At 35.4% G+C, this 23,647-nt stretch overlaps 1 protein-coding gene across 1 annotated transcript; it reads left to right on the forward strand.

Annotated features, from left to right (window-relative positions):
* Window positions 1–1,104: 1,104 nt before the first annotated feature.
* Window positions 1,105–22,956, forward strand: dpep1 (dipeptidase 1). The gene is made up of 10 exons (NM_001320118.1): window positions 1,105–1,315; window positions 6,046–6,172; window positions 6,659–6,791; window positions 9,701–9,851; window positions 10,858–10,927; window positions 12,727–12,903; window positions 18,441–18,525; window positions 18,626–18,701; window positions 22,140–22,275; window positions 22,374–22,956. The coding sequence occupies exons 1-10, from the start codon at window positions 1,197–1,199 to the stop codon at window positions 22,542–22,544; spliced, it is 1,245 nt and encodes a 414-aa protein (NP_001307047.1). The 5' UTR covers window positions 1,105–1,196; the 3' UTR covers window positions 22,545–22,956.
* Window positions 22,957–23,647: the final 691 nt, after the last annotated feature.

Consider the following 23,647-nt stretch of genomic DNA (forward strand, 5'->3'; position numbering starts at 1 on the left):
GCAGTAGGTAGTGCTATCGCCTCACAGCAAGAATGTTGCTGGGTCGCTGGTTCGAACCTCGGCTCAGTTGGCATTTCTGTGTGGACTTTGCATGTTCTCCCTGCCTTTGTGTGGGTTTCCTCCGGGTGCTCCGGTTTCCTCCACAGTCCAAAGACATGCGGTACAGGTGAATGGAGTATAAATTGTCCGTAGTGTATGAGTGTGTGTGTGTGAATGTGTATGTGGATGTTTCCCAGAGATGGGTTGTGGCTGGAAGGGCATCCGCTGCGTAAAAACTTGCTGGATAAGTTGGTGGTTTATTCTGATGTGAATCCGACCCTTTATTTTTTAATAAAGGGACTAAGCCGACAAGAAAATGAATGAATGAATATTAAGCAAGGTCAAGTTATATTAACGTAATATCTTTAGTAAGGACAACAGTTGGGTTTACAGGGGAATTATGTTGTCTTGATAATGTCAAGATTGTGATGTATTTGGTTATGTCAAGTCATAACAAGGACAAATCAATCAATGCCACCTTTGTTTTTAAAATGACACTGACAAATGAACAAATGACACTTAACGACATAAGCATGCATAAAATGTTTTATGTCATAATTATAAACATTTCATGACAGTCTAATGAACGCTCGCTTCAAGTAAAGTGTTACCAATTCAAGTACAGCCTAGCAGTGTATCATCTGTGTTCTTCAGTTATAGAGTATACATATGTTTTTTATGTATGGGAACATGTCATTCTAATGATGGTATACATTAACCCCTTAGCCTTCCTGGACTGCTATAATTTTGTGTACCATGGACGATATGCAGGTTAAAATCTAAGCTGTATTTAAGTCTCTCCAGTCATAGTAATCTCTCTAAATACATTGTCCAGAGACTGAAGCAGATGGACTTTAAACATGAAATTGAAAAAAGTATCACATGATGTACTTTACCACAATCACTTACATCACCTTACTCTATCATTAAAATAAAGACATGGCTTTTATGTGACAGTTGTCGTGTTTATGGAGCAATTTTACAGCCCTAAATTATACATTAACTGACATTTGGCAAAGTTCATAATTATTATGGGAACCTAATCCTTGACTGGTTTTTCAGAATTAGTGTGTCTTTACACAGAGAGGAGGATAAACATCTAGCAGTGAGCAAAACAAGTGTTATTTCGGCAGTAACAGTGGCTAAATAGTGTGGTGATGATGGAATGGGTCAAGATTTTATGTTTAGTGCTCTTGGTTTTCTCATTCAGCTCTGAAGCAGATGAATTGATGGACCGGGCACTGAAACTGATGGATGAAACCCCACTTATAGATGGGTAAGTCTGTCTGTCAGTCTGTATCTCTATCTATCTATCTATCTATCTATCTATCTATCTATCTATCTATCTATCTATCTATCTATCTATCTATCTATCTATCTATCTATCTATCTATCTATCTATCTATCTATCTATCTATCTATCTATCTTCTATCTATCTATCTATCTATCTATCTATCTATCTATCTATCTATCTATCTATCTATCTATAACTGTCTGTCTGTCTGTCTGTCTGTCTGTCTGTCTGTCTGTCTGTCTGTCTGTCTATCTATCTATCTATCTATCTATCTATCTATCATCTCGAAGGAATTGTCTTTGCATTGCTGAGTGTAGCTCATCTCTGTAAAGCTGCTTTGACACAATCTACATTGTGCTGTAGAAGTGAAGGTCTCTTGAACTTATTGAATCCTAGCTAACATTTCTTTTTATGGATTTAAAAGTATTCCTTTAACATATTGATTTATTTATTTTTTAACAGGAATAGGACATCATTAGGATAACTCAGAATAGAACATAACCGTGTACTATACTTCTAACTACACCCTTTTCTGCAGTCCAGGGCTGCATTAAGGTCGCAATTTCAGTTGTCACAATTATAGTTCAGATATTTGGTGTTTCCCGAATCCATCTTTCCACTGAAACACCAAATCACTGAACTATAATGACAACGGAACTTACAACTTAGTTGGCTAATGCTAGTTTTGGAAATGAAAACCTGGACTGCAGAGAGGCCAGTCCAGCATGTTCATTGTACCCACCAAACTTCACTGTTTCTGTTAATTGTGCATCATTTAATTTGTATATTCTATAACTTTTTTATATGTCACTGTTCCAAGTTTTTTTGATTGTGGTGAAGCATTCAATATATAAATATAATTTATATTTATATATAAATAAATATGTTAATAAAGTACAGTTAAATTTGCTAGTGAAAAAAATGCTTTTTTCTATTTTATCAATTTAACAAGGTAAAGATTACCGGATCACACTTTATTTTGATGATCCGCTTGTTGAATCTAAGTTACATTGCATCTACATGCCAACTTATTCTCATTAGATTATAAGTAGACTGTTAGGGTTAGGGTTGGGGTTAGTGTAAGTTACATGTACTTGCAAAGTTTCTTACAGTCAGTTAAATGTCTGCTGAAGGAGCAGTATCAACAGATATTAAGCAGACAGTCTACTAATACTCAAATGGACAACCAAAATGAAGTGTAACTGAGTACTGACAATTCAGACAGACATTCTTGACTTCATTGCATTTTACAACTTTTTCAGAATTAATTGGGTGCTGTTTGTCATGAAGTTTTTATGGAATATATCAATTAGTCAAATAAGGTTTCAATGTCTTTCTTTTCTTTTTTAATTCCTTTAAAACCTGTTTCAACCAACATAGGCTCATTCTGAAAACATCCCCCTATATAAATTTCCGGAGATCGCAAATTATGGAACCAGAAGTATGTATTGCAGTATTTTATCTTTATAACGAACGCCACAGGCTGGTATGACGCCATTTCTTTTTACAATTACCAGCTGACCACTTACCTAAGTGTGGATGGGTTTCCCACTGTTACCAGTTTTTGTGGTAGCTCGCCATGTACGTTGGTGTACTTAAGATGCAGGGAGGAGTTAAAATAAAGGAGAGGAATAAAATAAATATGTTAATAACAGGGGCGAAGCTGTGGCGCAATAGGTAGTGTTTCTGTGTGGAGTTTGCATGTTCTCCCTGCGTTCGCGTGGGTTTCCTCCGGGTGCTCCGGTTTCCCCCACAGTCCAAAGACATGCGGTACAGGTGAATTGGTTAGGCTAAATTGTCCGTAGTGTATGAGTGTTTGTGTGAATGTGTGTGTGTGTGTGTAGATGTTACCCAGAGATGGGTTGCGGCTGGAAGGGCATCCGCTGCTAAAAACTTCCTGGATAAGTTGGTGGTTCATTCCGCTGTGGTGACCCTGGATTAATAAAGGGAATAAGCGGACAAGAAAATGTATGAAGTTAATAACAGGGTAAGAATGTGGTAAAATCTGAAAATGTGGTCAAAACGTCCCTTAAGGCAAGTAATTTCTCTCAGCAACCATCTTTGAATTGTCTTTTGGGCAGTTTGCTTGGGCATTTGGTCTGAATAGGGAAACTTCAAATTCTCCAAAACTTTTTGCCAAGTTTGCAGTTACATAAAAAAAGATCAGCATTTTTTTCAGGTTGCCCAGGCTAATGTGCATGCGCACTCGAAAGGAACGAGATCATGACACCAACCTTATTTAAGGCCGTTTTACACATTATCATCATCTGGGTAATGCCTCGTCAGATCACACTGCTCTTCTGAAGTAATTCACAACTTTGCCTTGAAGGCGAATCTCCACCAGAAATTAAAGAGACTCTGTGTACAAGTTTGTAGGCGTTTGAGTGGTTGCTGTTATCTGATGTGCGTTTGACAGGGCGAATCAGGTTATTTTTCATCCATTCTGTTTTCAAAGAAAAAAAGGATAGGAAAACGGCCATTTTTCAGTTTGTCGTTTGCTTAACTAATTTCTTTTGTTATCAAGTACACTTAAGTAATTTAAAAATACATATATCAAGCTTTATTTGTATATATATATATATATATATATATATATATATATATATATATTAGGGATGTAACGATATTGTAAATACCGTCATACCGCAATATTAAATTTTTTCGATATTACCGAAGTCGCATGACTCGGTAAAACTATAGGTCTTCTGAGAAAATTTGCTCAGGCGAATGAAGCGAACGGGAGGTAGCTGAAACTTCATTTCCCATCAGCCCCGGCGTGGCCATAATCCTTTGCGGTCTGTTGTCGCTACAGATCCAGTAATGCGGAAATGGAGTGTGCTGCTAGTAGCGGAGATGAAAAAAAGATGGAAATGATCGAACCTAAAGCGGGTGTTGTCGCCGCGCGCGTGCTGAATAGCGGTGCTGTCGCGCGCGTTCTGATCAGCTGTGTTGTGGCGTGCGTATTGTAAAGCGCCGAGGGGGGGTTGAGCGCGCATACTCAAGAGAGGTGTTGTCGCGCGCCTACTGAAGGGCTGGACTGGACGGAGGTTGTGTCGCGTCGCGGGGGCACTTTTGATCGTTTTGGAAGGGCATTTTCTATCCAAGACTAAAAAGGGCATGTGCACTGCACAGGTTGAGCCCTATGTGTGCACGTGCCTGCAAGTTGGGGAATACGACTAATAACAGTCATGGGGACTGCAGAAACACAGCACACTGTTCAGATTGATGCAGACATTGACTTGTACCGCAAAGAGACCTCTATCTCACTCATGGCTTGTCTTCTCAAGTGGGGGAAAGACAATGCACAACGTTACCCCACTGCTGTCAACATGGGCCAAGTCATATCTCTCTTGTCCCAGAATCCTCAGTCCCAAATGAGAGGGGTTTTTTCTGTTGCAGGGGACATTGTAAATACCCAGAGATACCAGCTTTTACCAGATTATAGTTATATGATAATTTTCCTTTAAACCCATCTCTATCTAAGTGAGTGATTAAATGTTAAATGTGATGAGTTTTCAACAATACTAAATTGAAACTTTATTTTTTTACATGGTTTAATAATTTTTTGTTATTAAAATTGAAGTTCCTGTTTCAAAGCTAACAGATAGATGGCTAATTTGTATGTCATTGACACTTTTGGCACTTTTTTGGAGTATTTTCAAAAGTTTTTTTTTTCCTGTAAATGATTCAATAAATACCGTACCGTGACATTCATACCGAGGTATTACCGTACCGTGAAATTCTGATACCGTTACATCCCTAATATATATATATATATATATATATATATATATATATATATATATATATATATATATATATATATATATATATATATATATATATATTTTTTTTTTTTTTTATGTCTGTGAAGCAAGAGTTCGCTGAGATTCCAGTGTGTTTCTTAACCACCAAACTGTCGTAAAAGCACACATCTGATCCGAGCTTCTCCACGGAGAAATGTCAGTCTACAGCAATCGATGATTGGCTCCTGTACTAGTAAGTGGGGCTTCATTTGTAATATTGACTGTTACACTTTTCCCCAATTCAAAATTAGACGAGTGACATGGTTTATGTTTTCGTCTTTGGTCAAAATCAGGCGTGGGCTTTTTTTTCTGTATTGCTTTCTAAAACTCTGTAGGTTGGGTTTAGGGAGGTGGGTCGGTCAGTGTGTGCTATTGAAAACACTATTCGTTAGGTTTAGGGAAAAAGGAGGGTGGGTCAGTCGATCAGTCAGTCATTCAATCAGTCAGTCAACAGCAGTCTCTGGTGGTTTTACGCGAGAACAGCAGGCGCAAATAAAAATTTTAAATCTCAAGAAGCGTACACAGCTGCCTCTGGTGGATTTGTGAAAACAAAAACTACAAAAAAATGTACCTCCAGGGACGTATTTGGCCCGCTTCAGATATGTATTTAGCAGTAAGTAATCAGAATGAGCCTGGGTTGGTTTTAACACATTTTAATTCAGTTTTTTAATCCTGTTTATTCTTTGTTGTTTTTATTTTTTACAGTATACTTGTATTGTAAGTGTCTTGTATTTTTGTTTATGTAAAGCACTTTGAATAAACCTGCCTTGCCTTGCCTTGAAAAATTGAAAACAAAAATTGATCTTTCAAGTGTCAGAACAATGACATTTACTTTTTTTTCGTGGATTCTCTAATTATCTTTTCTTTGTTATTATTATTATTATTATAAATCTCTTAATAAACAGGCACAATGACTTGCCCTGGCAGATGAGAGACTTGTTCAATAATCAGCTGAATGATGTGGACTTGCACAGACTAAACTCCACACACACCAACATTGAAAAAATCCAACATGGGCGCCTCTCAGCACAGGTAGACACACACACACACACACACACACACACACACACACACACACACACACACACACACACACACACACACACACACACACACACACACACACACACAAACCCCACACACACACACACACACTTGTATAGCCATCTTTGTGGGGACTTCCTATAGACATAATGCAATTTATAATGCACAAACTGGCCTATTCCCTTACCACAAACACTAACAGAAAACATTCTGCAGTTTTACCTTTTTCAAAACACTTCATTTTGAATGATTTAAAAGCTGTATTAACCATCATGTGCATGAGAAATTCCCTTTAAAGTAAAAAAAAGGCTGGTGTTATTTGGTCCCCACAAAAAAATCCCAGACATTGTCCATAGATGTAATGGTTTAATGGTTTATTTAATCTACTTTAACACTTTGTATTCTATCCCCAAATCCTAGCCCTAACACACACATACAAAATGAACTGTGAATGGTTCTAATTTTCTGATGCAGTTCTGGGCAGCCTTTGTACCATGTGATACCCAGTACAAAGATGCAGTCAGGCAGACCTTGGAGCAGATTGATGTAATTCACAGGATGTGTGACAAATACCCAGATGATTTCAAATTTGCTGCTAGCAGTCAAGGTAAGCCATGTGAAAATGTAGTGAATTTAAATCCCACTCAAAGTAAAAGTAAATCAAATTAAGGTCAGTACTGTATGGTGTAAAGTGATGGTTTCAGTACACCCACAGAAACAGGCCTTAGCTTTTGTGACATTATAAGAAAAAGGAACTGGAAAAGAACAAACATTTATTGTTTTACAGTCAGGAGGGAACTGATTAAACTTATTAAATTATGCTTACTGCACAATTTACAATAGTCCTTACGTCTGTAGTGTGTTAGACACAAAGCCATGTCATGCTGTGTAAAAGAGTTAAAGTGACAGTTCACTCAAAACTGAAAATTTTAACATAATTTCAACCTTCATTTGTCACAAACATAGTTTATGTCTTCTTTTGAACAATGTAAATCCACTAAAGGTCGCTGCGTACGCTTTTTGAGATCTCAATTTTCTCTCGTGAGTGGCATTCACACCTGTCGTTTTCACATAAATCCACCAAAGGCCACTGTCGACTGACTGACTTACTGACTGACCAAACCGACCGATGTCCCCCACCCTCCCCCTTTCCTAATCCAAACCAACAGTATTTTGAAAAGCAATCCAGAAAAAGAAAAGTCCTTGTGGCAGCCTGATTTTTACTACGTTTTCAGATTTTACCACATTCTCATCTTGGTATTTATTTGTTTGTTTTTGTCTTACCTGCTTTCTGGAGCTGTTCTTCACTGGACTCGAACCCCATTGTCATGGTCAACTCCGCTCTCTGTCTCAAATTCTCCAACACATGCAACGAGCCTTGACAACTGGTTACAGCACAAAAGCAATCCACATGGTGGTAAGCGGTCAGCTGGTACAGTAAGCACAAAAAGGAACAGCTTACCACTCCGTAGCTTAGTTTTAAAGACGAAATGCAGCTATACGTATTTCTGGCTACGTAATTCGTGATCTCCAGAAATGTATATAGTGCTACGTTTTCAGAATGAGCTTGTGTTGTTTTATTTTTGTACAGCATGCGCTCTTTTTGATTTTACTTCACTACATTATTATGCATAATATCAAACCTTTTACTCCACTCGATGTCTTAAAACATGTAGTACATTGTTATTTTGAATTGGTCAAAATAAATGTCAATCACTCAAAGTTAGAATAGTATTAGTAGATGCTTGATTTGTGAAAAAGCTGATTATTTTCAGTTAAGTCATTTTGCAAATCGCACTGAACAAGTTTTGTAAACTGGACTGATGTGACTGCATCTCAGATCAACTCAGTGATTTAAAAGATCCAGTCAGAGTGATTCTGCAGTTAACAATTGACATTCAAATGATCAGGTCAGAGTGCTTCTGTAGTTAATCATTGACTGATTCAAATGACCCGGTCAGAAGAGTATGTATTTAAGGAATTCACATGTTTTACTCTGAATTGATCAAGAAGAGAAGCTTATGCATTCACAGATTTCACTTGAGTGTGATAATTAAAAGTTTATATAATTAAAGTGGAAATTAATTAGTCAAGAACAGAAGCTTGAGCATTCACAAATTAGACTTGATCATGACATATAAAAGTTTCCACAATTAAAAAACTGTCATACTTAATACAATATTTAAAAAGACAAACCAACAGATGTGAAATTTTTATTATGTTTTCAGTGAATTTTAAAAGATCTCAGCAGTTTGTCTCAAACAGAGGCTGTGGAGTGTCGTGGAATCTTAGAAAACTTGGTAATGTATGATCTAATATGATGTATATGGATTTTATTTTGTCTCTGGTGGGCAGTTTGTGTCCAAAATCACAAATTGTGCACTGATCAACATGGACTCGTTGTTAAAATGCCCCCCTTATACATTTCTCGAAAGCATGAATTATGTAGCCAGAGCTACGTGTGGCTGCATATTGTCTTTATAAAAAATGCTACGTGGCGGCATAATGCAGTTGACAACTTCTTTTCGCAATACCAGCTGACCTCTTACCTCAGTGTAGGCAACTTTTCAGCTGTTAGCAGTTAGCCCAGTAGCTTGCTGCATACCTCAACAGACTTGAGAAGCAGAGAGGAATTGACAGTGATGACTGTGTTTGAGTCTGGTGAAGAACGGTTCCAGAAAGTAAACAACAGGGTGAGAATGTGGTAAGATCTGGAGATGTGATAAAAAAGATGGCCACAAGGTCTTTTCTTTTTCTAGACTGCTTTCATAAACACTGTTAGTTGGGTTTAGGGAAGTGGATGATCAGGTCAGTCGGTGCTTTAAAAAAAAACTATCGGTTGGGTTTAGGGAAGAAGGTGAGTGAGGGTGAATGGTTGGTTGGTCAGTAATTCAATCAGTCAGTTGACAGCAGCTTTTGGTGAATTTTTGCAAGAACAGCAGATGCGAATGGCACTCACGAGAGAAATTTGAGATCTGAAAAAGCATACACAGCAGCCTCTGGTGGATTTGTGAAAACAAAAACTGCAAGAAACATACCTCCTGGGATGTATTTTGCCATCTCCAGCAATGTATAGGAATACTTAACAATAATGACTTGGTTGGCACTGATGGTTAGTGCGATTTCACCTAGTAGGACTATCTGTGGATTTATGTTGATCCAGAAACAACATTCCAATAAGCCAATAAGATTTAAGAGAAAATAATTACAGTTTATGCCAAGTCAAGGCAGTTAAGGTCATATACAATTGTTATTCAACTGTTATTACCCTCTGACTGTAATTTATTTTATGGTTAAGTTTAAGGATAAGAATTAGGTCTGGATTACATTGAGCAAGAATGATGTTTCAAGATCAACATAGATGGTAATCCAGGACTGCATCCTTCTTGGCAAAATCACACCCATCGCGCACCAAGATAATAAATGATATACTGTTGCAACATCTGAGAAAATGTAAACATGTGTGCATATTTATAACTTTTTAAAATTTAAAATATAACTAAAATGTGGTTACAGATATAATGGATGCATTTGAACAGAATAAGACAGCCAGTCTGATTGGCGTAGAAGGTGGGCATTCAATTGACAGCAGTCTGGGTACTCTGCGCACCATGTACCAGCTGGGGGTTCGATATCTTACTCTCACACACAGCTGCAACACACCCTGGTGAGTGGCTTTACTCGAAACATACAGTTGCAATCAGAATTATTAGCACCCCTGTTTATCCCCCCCCCCCCCCCCCCCCCCCCAATTTCTGTTTAACAGAGAAGATTTTTTTTAACACATTTCTAAACATAAAAGTTTTGACAACTCATTTCTAATATCTTTGTCATGTTGACAGTAAATAATATTTGACTAGATATTTTTCAAGACACTTCTATACATTTAACATTTAAAGGTTAACTAGGCAGGTTAGAATAATTTGGCAAGTTTTTGTATAACAATGGTTTGTTCTGTAGACTATCGAAAAAATGCTTAAAAGGGCTAATACTATAATTTTGACCTTAAAATTTTTATTTTATTTTATTTTTTTATTAAAAACTGCTTTTATTCTAGCTTAAAAATAAAACAAACAAGACTTTCTCCAGAAGAAAAAATATTATCAGACATACTGTGAAAATTTCCTTGCTCTGTTAAACATCATTTAGGAAATTTTTTAAAAAGAAATAAAATAAAAGGGGGGCTAATAATTCTGACTTCAACTGTATCTGACATTTTACAGTATAACATGAATTGAATTCACTTCCAAAAAAAGTACAAACTGGTTTATCTTGCAGTGTAAGGAAATTCAAATTTAAAAACATCCCATGAGTTTGGAAGAAAATAAACATGAACCTGTCGGGAAAGGGAACTGCCAAAGGTGTTTTTAAATACAGTACTTTTTGGCCACACGCCCATATCACACACTGACAGCTGCTTTGAAAGTGAATGGAAATTGAGGGAAACTCCAGGCCTGGTTCCAACTGTCTTCAAAACATGATCTCTTCACAGATTTGGCATTTAGAGATAAAGTGTGGGCTGAAATCAAAGCAATGTTAGTTTTCTCAGGAATTGACAAAAGCCACATTAGCATACGTATACATCTGATTAAGGAAGACATTTAAATTGATCTCTTAAAATAGCAGACGTTGTTTTTTTTCCATTACTACATTGTAATCTCACTTCCTTCTAGGGCAGACAACTGGCTAATGGACACAGAATCTAATCCTGTGAGAAATATTGGTTTGTCTGAATTCGGCAAGGTTAGACACATTTAACACACTTTTGGTTATACTACCTAAACCAATATATGATTGTGCAAACAATAAAATAAAAGTTACTGCCTAATGTATTTACATGTCAGTCATAGTTTGGATTGATTCTTAAAATTATTGAAATATTCTTACAAAAAAAATTATTTTCCATAAAATGTGTTTATTTATTTATTTATTTTCGCAAATGTATTATTCTACGAACCATATAAAGACATGATATATGCAATATATATATATATATATATATATATAGGCTACATTGTGTTGTTTAGGCATCCTTAATTACAATTAATTTAGTACAATAAACTAATCAAAATGCATTTTAAGGGTCATTTTAAGTTTCTTATCACCAATTGATTTCTTAATTTTGTCTAAGATTTGAAAAATGATAATAAAACAGTACTTCGAAGTTACAGATTTTGATATTACCAACTTTTTGGTTTCAAATTATATATTGCATTTATGAAGAATTTAGACTTTAGAAACTTAGGTTGTCAATTAATTAATTATAATTAATAGACTTTTAATTTTACCATGTTAAAAGGCACCTATTTTACCCCCTTTTCAAGATTTAAGATAAGTCTTTACTGTCTCCAGAATGCGTCTGTAAAGTTTCAGCTCAAAACACCCATCAGATTATTTATTGTACCTTTCAGAATATTGGAATTTTCAGCTCTGACCACATTGTAGCTGTTTTTGTTGCCTATGGTCTTAATGCAAATAAGCTTGTACTCCCCGTCCACCGTTCGTGCCTGTCAGAGTATGTCTTATTTTTTAGTTTGCATCAGATAAACAGCACAGTGACAGACATGAAGAAAGCCGATCTCAAAAAATGTTAGTGAGAAATACTACAGTAAGAACTTTCCCAATGACTATTTAATGTATTTGTTGTGGAGTTAATTCAAGACTTTCTGCAATGATGAGTCACACAAAATTTCATTACAAAGTTCACGCACCCATACACTCACAGCTCACACGTTTAACTTTGCACTGTTTTTGTATGACAAATGTGACAGGTACACGCTAATATCCACTGATGTATCAATATCTGTCATGTTATTGTACAAAATAAATCTGATTTAACGTCCACAAACCAGGATTGAAGCATCTTGTTTAAAATTATACTGACACACATGGCTGTAGTGATGAATTACAGCGATTTTAATGTATTGTCTTTATCCCGTCTTTTTTTCTTTTAATCCCACTTGTTTTGCGCATGTCTTGTCTTGTTGATATTATTATATGCGTTACTACGGAGTCCAAAGCAATCTCAAAACAATTCGTAAATTTTTTATTTAGTGGCTAATTTGTATGAATTTATACGATCTAATTCATACAATTTAGTACAATCTGCTCATCACCCAATGACGGTTGGGTTTAGGGGTAGGTGCCATGCCTCCTTTACTAAATTATACATTTTTGTATGACTGAACAAATTGGTATAAATTAGCCACTAAACTAACAAAACATAAACAATACTTATGTTTTCTTATGCGATCAGGCTGTGAAGTATGCTAATACACTGCTGTCAATCAAGTGGGCCTCAAAATGGTAGGGATTTGGATCCTATTTTAAAAAGAGACTTATCATCTTTTTATCACCCCAATATGACTGTGGACACAATATATCTTCAAACAGCTTTCAAAAAAATTATTTTCATCATGGGTGCCCTTTAAGCTGAGAAATGGTAGTTGATACAGTAGACTATCCTGACTTGCTGTCTTCCTTTAGAGAAAGTTTTAAATTGTTGTGACATGTGTGGTCATCATTTTGCTTGATCCTTTCAGCAAGTGGTCTGGGAAATGAACCGCATTGGAATGCTGATTGACTTGTCTCATGTGTCAGAGAAAGTGATGAACCAGGTGCTGGACATCTCCAAAGCCCCTATTATCTTCAGCCACTCTTCTGCCTACAGCATCTGTAAACACAAGAGAAATGTTCCTGATGATGTGCTTGTAAAAGTGGTAAGTGCACCATAAACTTACAACCTGCAAATGCTGTAGTTTATCGTGAGATGGATAGCAAGTCATATAATTACATAAGTGACATATTACTTTTTATACCCCAGCCATATAAGACTGTAGTGAGATATTGCTTTTGTGAAACAAACATTTTATCTACAATCAAGTTGCTGTGTGATATGACCTATAATAAGGCTGTTATTTGTGGTAATCTCAGCTTTGTTAATATAAAGTCATATCCCACTGATATGAGTATGATATTGTGTTTTTATATTGGTTCAACTGGACAATTGTGTAAATAGAAAGAACCAATAATGTTTCCCTCATATCTTAAAGATGGCAGTAAAATTTTTGCCTTATAGCAAGTAACAAAGGAAGGTTTTAGGAACTTAATAGTTTATTCTTTCATGTAAAGTTTTTATGTCTTTTATGAGCGAGGTTGCTCATTCTTTAGATCATGTCCATAATAAAAGAATAATTTGACTGTCTGCTGTTAATATATTCCTCATTGTGTAATCCCACAACAGTTCTTGTGAGTGCATCTTGTAAAACTGAAGTCCTTGTTTACACCCTTATATTGGTTTCTTTTAATATAAACTCCTTGGTACCTATCCTTCAACGAAAGGATAGGTACCATAACTACCATGACGAAAGACTCTTGTCACTATTTAAAAGCATAGCAATAAAGTGATGAACACATATATATATTCATTCAGTCATTCATTTTTTTGTCGGCTTAGTCCTTTTATTAATCCAGGGTCGCCACAGCGGAATGAACCGCCAACTTATCCAGCAAGTTTTTTACGCAGTGGATGCCCTTTCAGCTGCAACCCATCTCTTGGGTACATCCACACACACACTACGGACAATTTAGCCTACCCAATTCACCTGTACCGCATGTCTTTGGACTGTGGGGGAAACCGGAGCACCCAGAGGAAACCCACATGAGAACATGCAAACTCCACACAGAAACGCCAACTGAGCCGAGGTTCGAACCAGCGACCCAGCAACCTTCTTGCTGTGAGGCGACAGCACTACCTACTGCGCCACTGCCTCGCCCATATATATATATAAGTGACCACTAAGTATAGCTTAGCACAATCATTTATCATGTCTAATGACTGTTAGAGCCAGTTGTTTATGAGCACTACGGTATTTGAGAAATCGAGGTAATTAAATTCACATTTCCTAAAACTATGAATTTACAGTCTAGAGTTTAGCACGAATCCTAATAAAACACACATGCCTGTAGCTCTCTAGTGATCTTGAAGGAATTTATTAAATTGTTCACATATTTAGAGCAAGACACTGGCTTTTTTTACACTTAAAATGTTACTATACCCTAAAATGAAAATTATATCATTAATTAATCACCCTCATGTTGTTCCAAACCCATGAGACCTTTTTCCAACACACAAATTAAGATATTTTAGGTGAAATCTGAGAGCTCGCATATCCTCCATAGGCAGCAAGTCCAAAAAAAAAAAAAAATCTTTAAAATGAACCATATACATTCAGTGGTTTAATCAGAATACTTTTATAAAAGTATTCTTGTAGCTTGATAATAATATGATTGAACCACTAAAGGCATATGATCAGTTTTGAGGATGTTTTTTGGTATTTTTCTGGTCGTGAACCTTGCTGTCAAAAGAGGATGAAGGAGCTTTCAGATTTGACCTAAAATATTTTAATTTGTGTTGTGAAGATGAGGGGTTTAGAACATCATTTAACTGAGTAATTATTTACATAATTATAATTTTGGGTGGGGCGGCACAGTGGCTCAGTTGTTAACACTGTTGCCTCACAACAAGAAGGTTTCTGGTTCGAGTCCCAGCTGAATGAGCTGACATTTCTGTGTGTAGTTTGCATGTTCTCCCTGGGTTTTCTCCGGGTGCTCCGGTTTCCCTCACAGTCCAAAGACATGCACTATAAGTGAATTGGATAAACTAAATTGTCCATAATGTATGAGTGTATGTGTATGAATGTCAGAGTGTATGGGTATTTCCCAGTACTCGGTTGTGGCTGGAAGGTCATCCGCTGCGTAAAATATTTGCCAGAATATTTAACGGCTCATTCTGCTGAGGTGACCCTTAATGAATAAGGGACTAAGCTGAAGGAAAATGAATAAATCAATAATTTTGTGTAAAGTAAACTTTTAATAGTGCCAGTCTATTTGTTCCTCACTGATTGCTTTATAGAGTATTTTAACAACTATCTGGAAATCTTTCATCTGTTCTAACTAAAAGCCATCAACTAGTCAGAACTGTGAGGTTAACCACTATTGCCTTTTAATACTTTAGAGTTAGAAAAAAAAAAATCAAAGGAAGTGAGACTTATTTGGTTTTGTATATACATTACACAAACAACAAATTTCTCAGTTATTACACTTAAAAACATATCAGTATTTTAATAAGTGCTATTGCTCATACTTGGATAACAGCATGTTATTAAAGTATGGTGTATTATTGCCAATTTGACATGGAAATCCATTACCTTAAACTGCTTAATTTTTTTGCACAATGTGAAACAGATAGTTAATGAACATCACATTATACACAAACCAAAATAGTTGACTTTACTGAAAAATAGCATGCAATCATGCTTTTACATGTTCAATGCTACAACTGACTTCAGTCACATCTTTAGACGAAAACAACCGAAATAAAGCACATTCAATCTCAGCAGAGGATCATTAAACAACTCCACAAACAGCATCAACAACTTCACTTATTGCTAACCTGTTTGACTTTGACCTCAGTCACAGTTATTAAGAATAAAATATTTTTCATTTGATGACACAAAAGTGATGAAGAGTGAACTTTGCTGTTAGGTTGTCTTTGATTGATGTCATTGTGTTATGACAATACAAAACAAGAAGCTACTTGGTTACATTTTAATTATATTACAATTGTCACGATCACCAACAATCCAGCCTGTGCAGATCACTGACAAACACACAGTATTGCAGAGAACTAAAAATTCGCCATTAAATGGACTACAAGATCCTGTCATGCACCACTCACACAGCTGGCCTAGATTCCCATGATTGCAGACAGACACAGCTGAAGCTACTCATGAACTGATTACTATTTATACAGCACACACACACACACACGCACGCACGCACGCACGCACGCACGCACGCACGCACACACACACACACACACACACACACACACACACACACACACACACTTCAGTGCTGAGTCCTGTAAAACTGTACTCTGAGCATTACGATGCATTTTCCTTGCCTTCCGTGTTTTTGAACCTTACTTTGGTTTGCTTTGTTTGTTTGTTTATGTTGCCTGCTGCCTGCCTTCTGACCATCTGCCTGTTTATCGACCATGACTCTGGATTTTCTGTATATATCTGTTTGCTCCTCTGTTGACTGTTGCTTGCCTATCCATTCTTAATAAACCTGCGTTTAGATCCGCAACTTCCTTTGTCAGCATGACTTTACAACAAGGATGCTGGTGTTGATTAGACTATACTGATAGCAGAATGAGAGCCAGCAGTACTTTGGACAAGCTTTAAAAACACAATGAACATCTGAAACACTCAAAACAGACAGACATCAAGAATCAGCAAGAATCTCAACAACGGTGACTTTGTATTTATTTATTTTGCCAAAGTGCATGCTGTGTTTCATTCAGATTCAGATGTTTAATGTGTTTTTAAAACATAACCTATTTTTTGCTGGGCCTAAATAATGTATTCTATTATCAGTTTAGAGATTACTACATAGCATAATTCAAAATTAAATCACTGACAATATCAGTGAATCAAAACTGAGTTTCAGCAAACAAATAGAAGTAAACATGAGGAATGAAGGATCAAAGAGACCAAGTAAACCACTCTTCACCACAATAGTGACTTCTTAAAGGGCACCTATTTTACCCCTTTTACAAGATGTAAAATAAGACTTTGGTGTCACGGAATGTGTCTGTAAAGCTTCAGCTCAAAATACCCACCAAATAATTTATTATAGCTTCCAGGATATGCTCATTGTGGTGTCTGAGTAAAGTGTAGCTGTTTTTGTAGCCTGTGGCTTTAAATGCAAATGAGGTGCTTCTCCCTGCACACTTCTCCCACATGCATGTTTGCTTTTCCTGCTTTATGTCAGATAAACAGCTGTCAGTGATAGAACCAGACACAGATGAAGCTGAAAAACAGCTCATTAGTCAAAAATACCAAGTAAGTTTATTTCATGTATTTGTGTTGGAGTTTATTCAAGCCTTTCTGAAATGATGAGTCACACACAAATGTTGTTTTCAGTAGACAAACACAGACATATTAGCGTTTACTGAGATCATTCGTCCAGGGTGATTATAGCGGCTAACAATTACATATAAATTTTACTCTCTTTATTACAAAGATGTTCTGTTTTAAAAACATACAAATCACAGAGAGTTGGGATATTTTAATCCCAGTTTCTTTGCAAAATAATGTTCTGTGGACATGTGTATACATGTTATTATAGAAACATGGCACCTGTCAATCAATTTGGTGGGTGGGGAAAACCACACTCCTCTGTCACTTTGAAGTCTCAGAATCACTGGGATTTAGATCTTATTTCAACACCAGGAAATTAAAAAAAAGAGACATATTGGGTTTATATCAATTCAATATGACAGTGGACACACTATACCTACACACAATTCTGTCCAAACAGCTTACAAAGAAGATTTTCATCATATGTACCCTTTAAAACGTAGTTCTCGATCAATGTAAATAAGGACTTGAGCAGACGTAGATTCAGAAATAGAGTCAAATGGTTTGTACAGTAATAAGTAAAGCCGCTGGTGCTGTTTGATGATTCTATGCTGTGATTTTGAGAGATTTATTCAAAAGTGTCTAAAATACATAATTTGGACACTTTGCTTAATGGGATGTTAATTCATGTTATTAATGTTAGTTTCACTTCATTTACAAACTTTGGCTCATTTATTGAAACAGATTTCCACACAATTTTAAAGTAAAGTCAACTATTGGGGTTAGATTGTCTAAACAGATTTGAAAAATACGTTTACTGTCTACACCATTTTTTTAAGCAATCATTTCCGTGTGATTTCAGGAATTCAGCATTACATTATGTTGACCCAGAAACATGTCTAGCTTTGCCAAAATCAGTATGAGTTGTTTCATATAGCAACCTACATTTGTTTTTGTTTGGAGATTTGTTTTGGCTCCCAAAAAAGGTTTACACCCAACCACGGTGGGCATGTCAGACATAAAACATCCATTATCATGTCTGAATGGCAACACTGTAAGTTTCCTAAATACTTGAAGACACAGGGATATCAACAGTAACAAGAGCGTTGAGTCACAATCCTTTGGAACTGCATAAAAACTGAATTTGATTTTACAGTGCGGAAAACAACATCTTGTTGCTAACAATAAACCAAATACATTGCATTTATTTGAATATAAATCTAGCAGTTGTACATCATCTTACCAAGACATTATTGTAAGAAATATTTAAATGTTTTGTTTTTTAATAATGTTTTTCATATGATCAGTTTTTGGAATTTCTGTTTCAGAAAACAAACAGGGGGATTGTCATGGTTAATTTTTTTAATGACTATGTAACCTGCAATGAACATGCTACCCTCTCAGATGTGGCTGGTAAGTTATAATACATTAAAAGCAATGTCTAAGTCAACTGTACTTATTGAACACTTTCAGATACAAAAGCAAGACATTAATATCTATATGTGAAATTCAGATCACTTCGACCACATCAAGAAAGTGGCTGATGCCAGTATCATTGGATTTGGAGGCGATTATGATGGTGTGCCAAGGTAGGCATGATGATTAGTCAAGGAACTACCTGTATTGTTATCTAATGATCATGTAGAGTTATTGCACAGCTCATTGCCAAGCATGTGTAAAGTATATCATGAGGTTTTTTTAAAGAGGGACAACTGAGATATTAAAGATCTTTTGACTCAGAGGCCAGTGGAATATAAAAGACTCCAAAATTTGAAAACTCCAAAATTTTCTGTTAGTCTACTGCACAGGTGTCAAACTCAGTTCCAAAAGGGCCGCAGCTCTGCACAGTTTAGTTCCAACCCTGATTAAACACACCTGATCAAACTAATTGAGTCCTTCAGGTTTGTTTGAAACCTACAGGTAAGTGTGTTGGAGCAGGGTTGGAACTAAACTGTGCAGGGCTACGGCCATTCAGGAATTGAGTTTGACACCCCTGGTCTACTGTATCTTGTTATTATTAATAATATTAATATAAAAATTATTTTAAACCAAGCTGCCAAGACACATTTAATACTTTAACAAGTTAGCATTATTTAACCCCTATTGCACTGTTAAATATTGTACTATTTGTAAAAAATTAACCTCTGTCACGTCACCTGTCACCATGTCCATCTGTCATTAACTTTTACCAAATTATAGTTAATGCTGGCATGTTTACACTTTTAGAAGAAGGTACCAAAATCTGTCATTGGGTTGGTAGAGTATGTTTTAATAAGGTAACTAGTAGCATCTAACCTGTACATATTATTAAAAAGTTCCACAAACGTACCCCATAATAATTTAAAGGTAGTCTTAAAATCTACCTTTAGTTTAATGTATACGTATGGACCCATTAGGTGAAACGTGTAACTTTTGAAAAGGTGCTGTAACTCCCCAGCGACAGCTTTCTAACATGATAATAACCTATATAAATATTCATGCTTTAATATAGGTTTAGATATTTGTTTTAATATATGACATATATAAAATTAGAGAGAGAGTATCAAAAACTACTTTCTTCCAAGTTGGATTCAAATCACAAGCTGACAGTTAAACAGTTGAGCAAGCATCTTTTAAACTTTAGATCTGTAGTGTCTGCTATTTGCTGGCTGTATGTGGGCGGAATAACACACAAAGAGTAAAGAAGCTGTACGGGTGCTGATAAATATATCACCGCTACCAGACAGAACTGTTGTATAAATATATATATTATTTTATTTATTTGTTTATTTTTTTCTACTGGGCTTTTATTTATGTTGTCTAGCAGCTATGAATTTTTGTAGACACACACACATACACACACACACACACACACGCACACACACACACACACACACACACACACACACACACACACACACACACACACACACACACACACATACACACACATACATATGTATATATGCTAAACCCCATTCTGATCAGAACAGAACCCAATTAGAATCAGCAATTTTTTTTTAACGGAGACTCATTGTCAGTTTAATTCACAAGCAGACAATTTACAATTAATCAACAAATACATTTTTGCATGTTAACAATTTAAACACCACTATCTCATCTCTGAGCAGGTGGAGTAAAAAGTGCATTATTTTGTTTTAGTATCTAGTAAGTGAAAGTAAATTTACCTAAAATAATAACTCTTTAATCAGTTAAATTATATACTTGAAATCCCAGTGAAATGAGAGTTTTGTTTCTTATCAGTATCATGTTAGAATCAGTATCAGTCTTATCTCATATGTTTAAATAAATAATTATTTGGACCTATTTAATAATTCGTTTATTATTATTTGTGCACAATAATTGAGACATGAAATGAGATATGTTGGAATTTATAATCAATTCCATGCGTGTTCAATACAAACTCAGGAGGCAGAGATCATTTTAAAAATATTATTAATTTATTAAATACAAATGAATAATTAGATTAGGTCCCTGTGTCGCACAAATGTGTCTTATTGGTTATGCAATGCTATCCAAGAGAACACACCAGGCACTCTGCGAGTGTTCTCTTAAGACTAAAGACCCAGTTTTTATACACAGAAGAAGGAGAAGGCGGGTTGTCTCTGTCAGCTTTTCTGCACAGAAGAACTGGACCAGTTAAATGCACATGCTTAGAGACCTACATATGCTCCAATATGTTTTCACAGGAAATCAGAGGCGAGAGACACATGCTATTTTTATTGTTTCTGCTGCATATTTCTTGTCCAAGATAGCTCTTTCTGCGAAATGCCTCATTAGTATGCAAAATACATCTGCTCAAAGGCCAGTTTTGGTTAGCATATAATTTCAAAGAGCATACAAAATATAGTATAGAATATAAAAATATATATGGTAAAGAATGACTGTAGGGTAAATGATTTAACATCTCTTAAGGCAAAACAAACACAACATACTAACAGAGAATCAAGGATAACTCTGAGAAATGAATTATATTTTCTACAGATAGTAAAATAAAATCAACAAGAAAAATGTAAAATGAAAAAGAAATTGTAAATGAAAAAGCTTATTCATTGACTGCCTTAGTCATGTCATTTTAAAATAACAAACACTGTACATCTCTCTATTTAGGCTAAAATACTGCATTGTTTATTTATTTATATATATATTTATTTATTTATTTATTTATTAAGGCCTACTTATTTATGTATGTGTGTTTGTACTTTCATTTAAGTTATCTTTTATTTCTTTAATTTTACTATCCAAAGTGACTCATCAATTCACTTAACAATGATAAAAAAGCTTGTTAACAAGTTTTTAATGATTAATAAAGGAATTGTAATTCTTGATCGCAAACTGTGGTTATTTTTAATACACCATCCTAATCCTTTAGTGCGGCGGTGCCATTCCAGGTGGGAATGCTCCCTTTAAAGTGTCACCCACTGTATATCTTTACAGATGATATGTCTCAAACTCGATTTCTGGAGGACTGCAGCTCTGTACAGTTTTGCTCCAAACCTAATCAAACACTGCTGATCCAACTAATCAAGGTGTTCAAGACTATTAGAGACTAAGCAGGTGTGAGTTAGAGGTGGTTGTAGCTAAACTATGCAGAGCTGTGGCCCTTCAGGAGTTTAATTTAAAACCACTGATATAGATCATAGGTTATCTATATCTAATGTATAAAATAGAAACATCCAAAGCTTGAATTTTGTCACTACCGCCAAAATGGATCAACAATTTTTTTGACATCACCTTATACTTCAGTTTCTTGCCAGATCTTTTGAACAATCTGGTATCTCTAGTATCTGCCCCAACAGAATACTATTGCCTGTTTTTATTTATTTATTTATTTTTATTTTTTTTAAAGAGGAGGAACTACTTATTGTCCTCCATTGTCTTCATGTTTTAGTTGAAATTGTGACACACTTTAAACAAAATTGCAAAGCACTTCAAGGTATTTCAGGGTAAAGTAAAAATAATGTCCACCATTACCATAACACTAACAACAAAAATTAACCAATCAAACATTATTATGTTTTGACCAGGGTGCCGGTTGGTCTAGAAGATGTGTCAAAGTATCCAGACCTGGTGGTTGAACTTCTCAGGCGTGGTTGGTCAGATAATGAGATCAAGGATGCACTGGGAAGAAATCTGCTGAGAGTGTTCAGAGACGTTGAGAATGTAAGAAACTGACACACGCTATGTATACAGTACATGCTAAAACACACTGGTTTGTCTGCTTAAATATTTTTACATAACTAACTTTCATTTTTCATTAGGTAAGAGACAGCCTGAGAAATACTAAACCAGATGATAAGCCCATTCCTCTTAAAGAAGTCCAGAACCCCTGCAGGACAGACTATGGGTATTCTGATAAATCCAGCTCAACTTGCGCACAGTCTTTCTATCCACTTGTCCTGGTTCTAGCACTGCTAAACAAGTTGTTGTAATCAGCCTTTCTTTGAATTGTCATTGGTTATGGATCTTACAAAACATGTAAGACTAAAAAAGTGATATATATATATATATATATATATATATATATATATATATATATATATATATATATATATATATATATATATATATATATATATATAGCAAGTATGGTACAGTAGTGGGCAAAAATTATCTTATTTGGATGTTTGGAATTTTAATTAAACTATTAATATATGAAGAACATTCAATGTAATATTTAATATAGATTTTTTTATGCGAAAAATCATTACAGTATTAGGTAAAGCTCATGTTCCATGATTACATTTATCACATAACCTTCTGTACATGTATCAAAACTTATTTTGGATTTTATTAATCGTTAGGAATTTAATTTAGACAACATTAAAGGTGATTTTCTCTGTGCTTTGATATATTTGTTTTTTTAACCCGAAGATTCCAGATTCTGAAATAGTTGTATCTCAGCCAAATATTGTCCTGTCCTAACAAACCAAACCACACAACAATGGAAAGTTGTTCTCCAAAAAATGACTCTTGTGACTGGTTTTGTGCACATATTAACAAAAGAAAAACTTTTAACTTGATTAATTGTAAGTATTTAACAAAACGGGCCAACTATTGCTTGGCAAAACCCTCACAGGACATAAAGTACTTATTGACAACAATATAATTAGTTAATTTACATGGCCTAAATAGCAACAAAACAACCAATTATGTGATAGCTTACATAAGAATAATAGTGTGACTTTCAGTTCACTGTAAATTTAAAGTAAATGCAAACTAAAAATATCAATATTTTCTTACTCTGCATTGAAAAAAAAGGTATTGAAATTGTTTACTCATAAACTGATAGTAAATCATGTTGAACCGAATGTGAAATTCTGAAATAACTGGACTTATATATGGAAATTTAACTTATTTCAGTATTCTTTGACTTATGTATGACTTCATCAAAACACAGCCTCTACCGGAAAAGTAGTTTACTGATGTCAAAACCAGCAAAGTAACTTGGTGCTTTTTGATGTACGTCTGGGTACATTTGAATGTCTGCCAATGATTCTTGTCAAGGACGCAGTGAGTGATTTCTGGAAAATGA

The sequence above is a fragment of the Danio rerio genome, chromosome 7 (assembly GCF_049306965.1).
Source record: "Danio rerio strain Tuebingen ecotype United States chromosome 7, GRCz12tu, whole genome shotgun sequence".
NCBI lineage: Eukaryota > Metazoa > Chordata > Actinopteri > Cypriniformes > Danionidae > Danio > Danio rerio.